Consider the following 12,645-nt stretch of genomic DNA (forward strand, 5'->3'; position numbering starts at 1 on the left):
ACGGTTTTATGTGGTGCACTCACTCAGAGCTGCTGGGAATTCAATTTTAAAGTTACCTCATGGCCTCCATGTTAAAAATAGAACCATAAAATCAGAACCAGGCCATCACATTAATGTCCTAAAACTAAAGGCACTGATCACACCATTTAGTGTTAGTGAGCCTCTTCTGGGAACTACTGACTTTTAAAAGCAGCCTTCTAGGTGAGTGAGAATTATCCAAATGATCTAGGCTCTAAGCAGAGAGATGCAGCACCTGCAGTAGGAATCAGATCAGGAGAGCCTTTCATGGTCAACAAGGGAGTGATCCTGACAGCACAGACTGATCGAGGGCCTGAGGGGATTTCAAAAAAGACACATGCAACATAAACACAACAAGCAATACCAGCAGTTTAAGTGAAAAAAAGAAATATGCTGAGACTTCTGCACTTGCAGAGGCTCTCACTTTCAGTATGCAGACAGTGGTGAGAATTATCCCCTAGATCAGTGATACTCAACGTGTGGCTCTTTTGTGATGATTTGTGGCTCCTTTATGTCTCAGTTTGAAATATTATTCCCCCAGAAAAACTTAGAAAAGGGAAACTTTGACCTCAGAAATGATCTATTGCAAGTCACATTAATCAGTTTGTCTGTCTTTGTCTGTTGATTTCTATTGCCCTTATTTGCAATTTTTTCCATTTTTTTTCTTTTTGTTCACTTTTAATCAATTTTCACCTCTTTAAGTCTGCTTTTGCCACTTCTTTTAGCTACTTTTTGTCCATTTTTGCCACTTTTCACCAATTTTTTGCCACTTTTTGCCCATTTTTCCTACTTCTTTGCCCATTTTAGTCACTTTTACACTCATTTTTTGCGCTGTTTTTTGAACCATTTTTGCCACCTGTAATTCAATTTTTGGTAACTTCTCCCCCTTTTTTGCCATTTTACATCTACTTTGTCCCATTTTCACCCTTTTTTGCCCCTTTTCAATGATTTTTGACCATTTTGCCACCATCAACGTATTTTTAAAGCCACTTTAACCCTTTATTGACATTTTTCACCACTTACATTGTGGCTCTTGCAAAGGTTTTTCTTTTTTTTTTTTTTTTTTAACAATTTGGCTCTTTGGTTGAGCAGAGTTTAGTAACACTGCTCTAAGGCAAGGCTAACCAAAGGAGGGAAAACAGGGACAACTTTCTGGGGCCCAGGTAAGACCGAGGTAGGGTCCTTGAGGTCCACAAAACAGCCCATGGTAAAGACAGCCATGTTTTATTTTTAACCTGTATTAAAAGTATATATGATATCTTATCACCTTATCAGTCAGGTTTCAGAAAAAGGCATAGCACTGTCACAGCTGCACTGAAAGTGGTAAATGTGCTGCATTTTTTATTGACCTGTCCAAAGCTTTCGACACAGTCGACCATGATGTTTTAAAACTTAGACTTCTGAGCTCAGGACTCTCAGAAGAAGCTGTTGCTTGGTTTTCTAACTATCTTAGTGGTTGGTCGCAGTACAGATATGATGGTGTATGCTCGGTTATTATATCTGTCCACAAGGGTGTGCTGCAGAGCTCTGTATTCGGCCCACTTTTATTTACCATTAATGTGAATAATCTCGGTCAAAATGTGTCAAATGCGACATTTCATTTTTATGCTGATGACACCATTGTGTATTGCTGTGCTGCATCTCTTGCACAAGCTGTTGAAAATTTGCAAAATGCCTTTGTGGTCATTCAAAATACACTGCATGAACTGAAACTTGTTTTAAACGCAGATAAGACCAAGCTAATGTTTTTTACCAGATCAAAGACCAGGTCACAAAATGTTCCTGTGCTTCCTACTGTTGATGGAAAGGAGATCGAGGTTGTACACTGTTACAAATACCTGGGTATTTTAATTGATGACTCTCTTAATTTTAAATCACATGTTCTGTGTCTTGTGAAAAAGCTGAGACTAAAACTGGGTTTTTATTTCAGAAACAAGTTGTGCTTATCTTTTAATGTTAGAAAGCGGCTTGTCGCTGCAACTTTTTTACCTGTTTTAGATTGTGGTGATCTGTTGTACATGCACACCTCTGCACAGTGTCTCCATATGGTTGATACAGTCTACCATGCATCCTTGAGGTTCATTACAAACTGTAAAGCTCTGACTCACCACTGTGAGTTGTACTCTCGGGTTGGATGGCCTGCTTTAGCGACCCGGAGGCTCATTCATTGGTACACCTTTACTTATAAGGTAATATTTGGTCTGCTTCCCCTCGATCTATGTGTTTTTATCATGCAGAGAAGTACCGGACAGTATTCTTTGCGTTCTCAGGACCTCTTTTTGCTCTCCGTCCCAAACGCTCAGACAGAAATTGGGAAAAGGGCTTTTGGGTACTCTGCAGCCTCAGCCTGGAATCAGTTGCAGAATGACTTAAAGCTCAAGGAACTGGTGTCCTTAAATGTTTTTAAATCTAAAATAAGAGACATGGAAGCAGGAGGATATCAGTGTTTTAACTCGGCTGTTTGAACAATTGATTCCCCGGATATGACTCATAGATGGTTTTAATCCGAAACGTTGTGCTTTGTAAATTGTACTTTGTCTCTCTTTGTATTTCCATCTGTAACTTTGTGTTTTTTGCTGCTACCTGTCTTGGCCAGGTCTCCCTTGAAAAAGAGGTTTTTAATCTCAATGGGACCAACCTGGTTAAATAAAGGTTAAATAAAAAGTAAATAAAAAATAAACATGGCAAGGCTAAACCAAAGGGACACTAGAACATGATATTAAGAAGAAATCCATGCTGTGGATCTTAGTTAACTGTGATTAATCTTGACAGCCCTGATTTATACTAATAAATCACATCTGAGGAGGGCCAGTTTTCTGGGTTTTTAAAGAACCCAGCAGTTCCTGCAGGGAGTCTTTCTAAGGAAAGGTATTTGGGTTTCTTTGTTCTGCATCAGAAATCAGCTACTCATCTACAACTCACTTCTATTTACTCTGCTGAGTTAGAGCAGTGTTACTCAACCCAAGAGCCAAATTTCTGAGAAATACCTTTGCAAGAGCCACAATTTAAGTGGTGAAATGTGTCCAAAAAGGGTTAAAGTGTAGATAAAATCAGATAAGGGTAGCAAAAAAGGGCAAAGTTGGCATAAAACGGCAAAAACTAGGCAAAAAGTGGCAAAAAAGGGCAGAAAGTGTCAACAATGGGCAAGAAGTGACAAAAAATTAGTTACAAGTAGCTAAAATGGTTAAAAAGTGGCAAATATGTAATAAAACATAAGTGGAAAGTGATTAAAATGGCAAAAACAGCCAAAAGTTGGATAAAACAGGCAAAAAGTGGCAAATACTTGTCAAAATGTGAGTGAAAAGGGATTAAAATGAGCAAAAAGGTGGAAAAAATGGGCAAAAAGCAGGATAAAAGTGGCAAAATGTGAAACAAGTGGCCAAAGAGAACTATAAAGGGCAATGGAAACATACAGACAAAAAATAATTGTTCACAATAAAGTTTAACATTTAAAGCTTACTGTATAAGTGTGGGAAACAAACTAATTAATGTGACTTGCAAAGGATATTTCTGAGATCGTTTCCCTTTTTTAAAAGTTTTCTGGGTGACAAAGATTTCAAATTAAGACATAAAAGAGCCACAGATCTCCAGGGCCATGCGTTAGGTGTCACTGATTTAGAGCCATCAGAATATGTACTTAAGAGCCAGAACGCTTACAGGGAGCTGAGGATGGTCTTATGCTGCCCTCTTCTGGAGAGCCCTGGAAGAGAACACAAAAATGTAAACGTCACAGTGATGTCAGGAAAAGAAACTTCTACGTAAAAATCAAATAAAGAATTGTTTTACCTCGTTTTAGGTGTTTTTCATTAGTGTCACTTTAAAGGAATCATAAAGAAAACTATTCATGTCATTCTCTTCTGTTTCATCACTCATTCATCTTGTTTTTACTGTAAGTATATATAGGTAAGTATATTTATCAGAATGAACCTTGGTAAACAGTTTGAGCTTATCTCCTGTATGTATGCTAACAGCCAAAATAAGCACAAAACAGCTACAAATCAGATTCATAGAAACCTCCACACTCTAATCTCTGATGTGAGCACATTAAAGGATCTACTCTGCATGTCATTTCTCCAGCTGGGTGTTTGACTATCCCTGAACCAGTGATATAAAAATCTTTATGTGTATTTCTGTTGGGAGGAGAGGATGACAACAAATATCTGCCAGTCTGATCTGCATCAGTGAAGCATGAATAAGCAACACCAAGGCCACCAGAAAAGTAGCCATTAGCATTTCCTGTTGCTCTGCTGGGCCTCCCATTGTGCCGGGCCAGCACGGCTGATTTAGAAGTCCTCCTTATTTAAAAGGCAGGGAGTGAGGCTGATCGAGTCAAAACACAGACACACATGAGGAAGAAGGCACTCGGGCACGCAAACACAGATACAAAAGACAAGCGCTACATTCACAGGCTATCAAAAATAGATTAAACAAAATAGTGCGTAAAATTCAAGAAGCTTTCAGATTTTATCATCTCTTATTGTATTCTTAGTTTACGCTGCATTATTTGTGCTCTATGTTTGGACATAAGGTAAACAAACCAACCTGCAGAACAAGCGAGCGTTCCAGCTGGAAACTCTGTAAATAAGCTCCAATGAATGAGGGGAAAATGGGAGCAACTCCAACATGTTCCCGGGGGAAAAGCTACGACCTTTTTAAACATCTCCTAGTCTCAGAGCCGAGCTGTCCTTAAATATCAGCACCCTGGTGTGTATTTTCAACATCTTTGCTTCATTTTATGTTTACCACTACTATTATATGTCTGTATCTCTCTTATGTATAGATATAGATATAAATATAGATATATAGATATAGATCTAGATGGGTATAATCTGTTGTTAAGGGTTTTTGAATCCCTCCTTTTTCATAGATAGAGTGTGGATGGCAGCTTGTAGGCCACTTTGCTGTATAAACACACAGATAAACCCCAGCCTTTTTAGGAAGAAATGCCACAGAACAGAGCAGGGCATAGAATAATCCATCAACCATCAAGCTAGCCTGCGAAAAAGACAAGACCGCCTCAGGAGCCCAGAGATGGCCGGCGAGGATCTGGCCAAGATAAACATGAAATACGAGCAGCCATAACTGCAGTTTACCTGAACGAACAATCACACCTTACAATCTCGGCCGCTGTCTGCTTATTCTGTCTGCTGAGGATATCTGCCACAAAAGAGGAGATCAGATTAAACAGGAGAATGATCTGAGCTCACATCATGGTAAACTGGAGCCAGAGACTTTGAGGTTTCCTTTAAAGCTCTTATAGTCGTAGCCTCACTGATCTCTTGCTTATCAAACTTTACATTTAAAGGGATATTTCAGTATTTTTGGAGTTGGGTTGTATAAGGCAATTAAAGTGGCATTAGCCTCCAGACATTTTCGTCCTTTATCCACGACACACTTAGGGAAGCTAGGCTATACAGCACTACAGACGGGTACAGCTGTTCCACATAAGTCTGTGAGTTTAAAGTAAAAATGAGCCAAATCACGATCTTGGCTCAGTTGTATGCTATATTGAAACAGTTGAAGCCTCTGTGTTTGGCACTAATTTGCAATGCAAGCTCTCATGTACGTGCTCTCACATACAACAACAAATGAGCAGTTTCAACTCAAGTGCCATTGAGGTGCCAAGGAAATTCTTGTATGACAGAGTATACAGAGGAACAACATCTGCAGATGGAGATTTAGCAGGAAGACAGAGAGGGGAGACACTTGAGTGAGCGATCCCAGGTTACCTGGTGGTGTAGGTGTGAAAACTGTGAGCCCAAGAACACAGAAAGCCGCTGCTGTCATGAGTGGACCTAAAGGCCGGCTCAGACTACGTAATTTGTTTTGGTCATTCATGACAGAACCATGTCAGACTATACAACAAAAATCTTGCCCGACAACCTGGCCACTCTACAAGAGTGATCCTGACCACTTGCGTATGCTGACGTCACCACCACCAAAATTTACACATTAGTCTTAGGGAATAAATGGGGATAAAAAGTAGTTAATCTTGTAAATAATGATGCAAAAATAATGAGCAAATGCTCTCCTGTTATTAAACATCAGGATTCACGTTGCTGACGTCAGGTCAGGGTGTCAAACTAGACGACGATGTAAGAAAAATCCTGACATGCTAGTCTTGTTTAATGGTGGTCACATTGGACGCATTGTTTATGTTACACTACAAGACTGTTTGTTATTCCAGATGCTCTAAATCAGGCCCAAGTTTTGATGATGAGCTGCGGCAGTGCAGTCTGAGCCGCCTTTTAAGCCTTGTCCAGAACAGAGACGAAAACGATATACTTCATTTTTATTTTTAAAAAGTTTTCCGTAAATACAGGACCATTTCAGGAAAAATCTGTGTAACCACAGAACCTCTGAAAACGCTGTAGTATGCCAAGCCTTAAGTGGCGCTGTATTGCTGCTACAGTAATGCACCAAAAGAGAGAAGAAGATCACAGAAAACTGACACAAACTTTCTCCTGGTTGACCTTCTGGTTTTTCTCCACATTGAATTTTAGAACATCTGGTGTCTGCTGTTCTCTGTGGTGGTAAAGGAGCATCAGATTTTGCTGTTAAAGGCATAACAAGCTCAGTAGCTTCTGCAGCACGAACACACCCCTGTAATCTATTGTTGTTTTGGTTTGATCCGTGCATGTGGAATAAGAGGCCTACACTTATGTGTGACGTAATCGTTTCAAGAACGATGCAGTTGGCTGTCAACACGGAGAGGAAACGGTAAGCCTTTACAGATTTGTTCACTCTGGGACCCTGTTTTTAAAAAATAGCTTTTACGACCTCCCAAAAAACGCTGTTTCTGTGTGGATGAAACGCCGATATGACAAAAAACTTTTACGTATACTCCTGAATTCGTCTCTGTGTGGATCTGGGCCTTAGTCACAACACTTCTTCAGGACATTTACCTGCAGCCTGCATCACCCCCCATCCAGAGTTACCTGCTGTACGAAAGGCTGCTGTTTTATGGACCTTCTTCAACTTTCTGAAAATAAATTTGAAAAATCAACCCCAACCAGAAGAACTGGATGGAAACCTGCCATCCAGGTAAGTTTATGGCTGTGGCTTTATTCTTCTAACATAGGGGTGTCAAACTCAAGGCCCAGGGGCCAAATCCGGCCCGTGGTGCAGTTACACCCGGCCCACCAGATCATATGATATTTTTATTATAACTGGCCCACCAGTATGAGGTCTGCAGATTTCCTCCAGTATAAAAATGTAAACTTAATTTTGATGATTTATAATACCTTGTCAAGTCATAAAAACTAGAAAAAGTAAACAGTAAAAATAATTGGATAAAAAGTCAGGAACGTGGGGAAGAAATTTTTGTTTTTCTGTAATTTCAATTTTGCATCTCACAGTTATGATTAAAAGTTATGGATTTGACATTTTATTTCATATTTGATTTTTTAATCTTATATTCTTACCTTTTAGATTTAAATTTTTAATCCCATTTTTACTTTTAAAGTCATGATTTTTACTTGGATCTCACGTTTTGACCTTTTTCAACTCCTAACTTGAACTTTTATCTATTTTTTTTTACCTTAAAAATGCATGATTTTTAACTTTGTTTCAAATGTTGACATTTGAAACTTGTGATTTTGATGTTTACCTCATATTTTGACTGTTAAAAATCATGATTTTGAATTTTTATCTCACTTTTTGACTTTTAAAATTCATGGTTTCAGTATTCTATCCCATATTTTGCCTTTTGAAAACATTGTTTTGATTTTTAAATATCATTTTTTTACCTTTTAAACTTATAAGCTTGACTTTTTATCTCAGATTTTAAGTTTTTAACGTATCATGTTCACCTTTTATAGCTAAATCATTTACCATCAGTTTTTTACCCCTACAATTCATTTCTGGTGAAAATAAGGTTGGCATTTTATGTTTAAATATTGACCCTGTAAGGCCCTCAGGTTAGACCCAAGTTCAGAATCTGGCTCTGCTGTGACTGAGTTTGACACCCCTGCTCTAACAGCTGATAGACAAGCTACAGTCAGCATATCTTCTTTATTAAAACACTGTGTCAGCTGTTAAAGTAGAAAACTATGATGAAGTTACTAGATTTGCTTCAGTTTGTTTTTGTTGTCTCTGTCAAAGCCACAGACCCAAACAGCTGATCGGCAGATAGGCAGAAGAGCAGGTAGCAGCTTTCATTGTGAAATAGCACCAAACACAGAGGTTTACAGTTTCTGATATACTGAGCCAACGTTGATATTTGGTCCATTTTTACCTCAAACGCTCTAAATCACTGGATGCAACTTTACCCGTCTGTAACACTGTAAGCCAAGCTTCTCCAAGCAAGTCGTGTTTAAAGGAGCAACACGCGGAAATCTCTGGAGGCTAATGCCACTACTATTGCCAACTACCTCATACAGCTTAATTAAAAAAAAACAAAACAAAAACAAAGTACCCCTTTAAAGCTGGCTTGATCATTGACATCCTGTATTAAGTGATCATAGGTCATGCATTAGTAATTTTTAAAATAACACTTACAGATAGTTTGGTGTGATCTCTCCAAGCTCCAGACCAATGAAAGTTTCTAACACATAAGCAGGAATGCAAACTGAAGGCATGACAGCCCATTAGTCTGACATCCAATAGGATACAACTAACAAACAAATACTGTTAGTACTTCTGCCAAAGCATCACTGAAGATCGGTGCATTACCAGTCTCGTGATCTGCAGAGCAGTTGATGGTTGATTGTCCACGTACGTCAAGTCCCTCTGGAGACTCCTTAGACTTTGACTGAGCCCTGAGGGTCTTGTGTGGGACAAGCCCAGTTGTGACCTTGACTCTTGCTTTGTAGGGGGTCTGTTTGGTTTTTGACAACAGGCGCACCCAGATGGACCTGTCATCACATGCCACCCTGGAATGTGTCACCCACTCAACAACTGTGCATGCAGAGCGCTGCATAAATGTACCAAGAGCATCAAAACGTCGCTGAAGGGTCGGCCCATGAGACAGAAACACAACAGGAGGATTATGGGAAATGTTCTTCTCCATGACCCAACCCTCCGGAGGTCTTAAATCATCCATCAGTATCCTGAACTACAGAAAAGGCTGTTATTTATGACAAATACACTGAAAATGTAGAAAAATAATCGTATCAAAGCACAAAAAGGAGATGCATATCTCTACAACAAAGTTAGGGCTGTAAATTAAAGTGTTTACTGATTATCATTTTTAAACATCAACTCAATTGTTTTTACATCATTTATTTTTTAATAAACAGAACCTCCTTTTATCATCTACACCATTGGTTCCCAACCTATGGTCTGGGACCCCCAGGGGGGTGAGGCTTTGCCTGCTCTGTGGCTGCCAAAATTAGATTTGCAAATATCGACAAAAACCATGATAAAGCCATGATTAAGTCGTTTATATAAAGGTCATTTGATAAGAAAAGCATGCATAGGCCTTTTTAGGGTTTTATCAGTGAAACAATTAAAATCTATGTTGATTTGTGGCAGCAGTGTGTCACTTTTTCTTCTCTCTTATATCCTGGAAAAATGGTTGGGAAACACTGGGAAAGAGGCGGTGTTTCTCCCAGACTGTCCCTCTCAGGGCTGAGGTTAGAGATAAACACCCGTCTCTGACAGTCACACCAACAGCACAACTAAGAGTCACTAATTCACCTACGGGACTGTGGGACGCACCATAAAACTGACAATCACAAAAGTTTGAGTACTTTTAATCTGTGCATTTGTTTGGACCAGGACATTTCACTTATATACTTTTTGATTTGTTAAAAATAGCCATAATTTCACGACAAGATTTTTTCTTTCCCTGCTCCTTTGTGGCCATGTAATGAATTTGAACATTTCTTTGTGAAAAAATGTGAATTTTACCATGACTAGAATAAATACAAATGAAACAAATCACAGGACACAGATTTAAATGAACCAGTCAAAGCTGTTTCATCCATTCGTCTCCAACTTTTTGTCAGGATTGTTCTGATTCTGATACCAGTATTGTAAATACGTCCAATACTGCTTAGATGCAGGTATTGGTATCAGTGAGTACACAAGTTTATGCACTGATCCGGTACCGTTTTGTTTAGCTTTATATTTTGTTTCGTTTAGCCATGCTAAATGTTAGCACTATAAATCGAAAATACATTCTTTGCTGCTGGAAAGCAAGTCATGCACGTGCTACTGTTTTTAGAGCAGCAAAGACGAACCAAAGGCCCCACAGCAGCAGCATGAATGGTGTCTACCTGACAGTTTTTTCTAATGTGATCGTTAAAATGCCTTCCAGACCGGCGCTGTAGTACACGACAAGAAGTGACACACTATATCATAAGTTAAATAACTTTTGATTTATAAATCGTTGCCTCTTACTTGTTTTTTCGTCCTTCCCATTGATGCTATCGATGCCTTTGAATCCTTGCAGCAGCATTTTCAGTGAGCCTGGAACTTGTGTGACTTTTGGAGACTTCAATTATAAGATCCACACCAGTAAACGCAACATTGAACAGCTTTTTTATCCATTTAATCAAATTACAATAGTTTATTACTGCTAGCTTGAAGGCTAATGTGAATGCTAACCGCCATATTATGTACCCTTTGTTAGGGTCTGTCGGCCAGTTGCAGGCTGTTCCATAATCACATCAATGAATAGAGCATAATGGAGGTAGAGCGAGCCTGTGATGCAGCCCCCTGTATTATGGTTAATTTAATATTTAGCAGTAAAACTCAATAATCAGCAGAAAAACAACTTTAGGCTCACAGATGCTCTACATATGATTCTATTTGCTGAGCCATGTTCTGAGTCAAATACAGCTCTAAATAATTTGCTCGTCTGCACAGCCAGTCCAGAAAGCTCACACTGGTATTGGATCAGGACTCGGTATCAGCACCTTGGTATCAGGATCATATCGGGAAGGAGAAAATGGTACCGGAACAACTTTTGGTCAGCTTATTGTGAAATCCTTGGAGATTAAAAGTTATGCAAGGAATTTATGGTTGTCAGAGGGGATGAAATCAGCTAAAGGTCAGTTTGTGAGAAGTATTTTGGCCCGGATATTTACAGACCGCCCACTAATAACAGGAAGTTAATGCTCCTGAGTTTTCACTTACATTCCTACAAGCATAAACACCTGGATGGACATTTGGTTCATCCTAATGCCCATTTCAGACCGGCTGCGTGTTTTTCTGCATGCAGCTGTCTCACATGTCCGCTCCAGCACACACCGTCACAGCTTTCATTCACGCCGCTTTGTGCTGCATGTTGGCTGTATCTCCCAGCTGTCACAGCCATGCCTTTATTTAAAAGTTTACCAGAGTAAATCTACACACAAGTGACCTCATTCATTCTTTAGCCAAACTGAGCTAGGGAAATGTAAAAAAAAAAGCATTCAGTACAAACAGAGGGATTTTCTCTGCAAACCAGAGGTTTACCCGGACGGTATATCCTGTGGTCTGTCTCACCGATGTGGAAAGAGAAAGCTTCTGTTCTGATGCAGCGAGTTTGTTATGGTCACGTTTTTGTGTCGGTTCTTTAACTGTTGGACCTCTGCTGATGATACATGCCGACATTTGTTCTTGTTGCTTTGTTTTTCTGTTTGGCTCTGCAAATGCAAGCACTTTGTAACCCCAGAGGGTTTTTTAAAGGTGCTATACAAAATAAAATAGTTGAAGTTCAGAGAAAAACATCATAAGACAGGCTTGTGGCCTTCATCAGGGTCACCAAGAAACTCTGCAAACATATTCTACCAATGCTGGCATAAAAATCTGCTACAAGAAGTTAAATACAAGACTATATTTATATTTTTGTTTTCTATTTTGGCCTGGAGTAGTGCGCCCCTCATGTAAAAATAGGCAAGCCTTCTATTCCCCTAGATTCTCTGTGGGTAGGCAGGCAGTCTGAAAGCTCTGAACACTCCTTAACATGCAAAAAAAAAAAAAGAAAGAAAAAAAAGAAAAAGAAAATCAAGCCGTGTCTCGGCCAAGATGCGAGTCTCCTCCAGTCTGAGATGGGCTTAAGAGAGTGATGGCATACTCAATTTATCTCTAAGTATAGAAACAGAAAACATGTTTTATTTTTTTTAAGTCTCTCTAGGTTTACTTCTAACTGCACTCCAAGTTTCGCATTTCTTCTCTAACCTGTGAGGTGTGTTAAGCTGCTAATGACTTAACACAGTTTAAACTAGCTTCAAACTTCAGTGTTTAGTTGACTGTGACGATGGACAGCCCTGCGTAAAAATGCTGTTACAGTCATAGTGCCACCATCTAAGACCCAGTATTTGATTATGGCTTACAGCTCATGAAAATCAAAAATCCACCACCTCAAAATATTACAATATTGCAGAGAAATCCAGTTTGCAAAAGTTTCCTGAGCCTTCATTCTCTATCTGTGGTTTAGTTTACACAACTACAATCATGGAGAAGACTGCTGAATGGACTTCTGTCCAGAGGACAATCATTGATGCCCAACACAAGGAGGGTAACAGAAGATCGATGCTGGAGGGGCAGGCTGTCCTCACAGGGAGGTTATATCAGAGCAGATTCATGGGAGGTTGACTGGAAGGGAAAGGTGTGGTAAGAAAAGGAGCACAAGCTCAGCCTTCAGAGGACTGTCAAACTAAGCAGATTGAGGACTTAGAGGAGCTTCACAAGGACTGG

General features: G+C 39.4%; 1 protein-coding gene across 4 annotated transcripts in view; it reads right to left on the reverse strand.

Annotated features, from left to right (window-relative positions):
- LOC121510876 (sorbin and SH3 domain-containing protein 1) overlaps positions 1–12,645 on the reverse strand; it is a 76,146-nt gene that overhangs the window by 50,485 nt on the left and 13,016 nt on the right. For all 4 annotated transcript variants that reach the window (XM_041789194.1, XM_041789195.1, XM_041789193.1 and 1 more), the window contains exons 2-3: positions 3,676–3,718; positions 254–331 (exon numbers count right to left, since the gene is read on the reverse strand). In XM_041789194.1, coding sequence (XP_041645128.1) covers positions 254–287 — 34 coding nt within the window. In that variant the 5' untranslated portion in view covers positions 288–331; positions 3,676–3,718. The remainder of the gene's footprint in view (positions 1–253; positions 332–3,675; positions 3,719–12,645) is intronic.

Source organism: Cheilinus undulatus, linkage group 6 (assembly GCF_018320785.1).
Source record: "Cheilinus undulatus linkage group 6, ASM1832078v1, whole genome shotgun sequence".
Classification (NCBI taxonomy): Eukaryota; Metazoa; Chordata; class Actinopteri; order Labriformes; family Labridae; genus Cheilinus; species Cheilinus undulatus.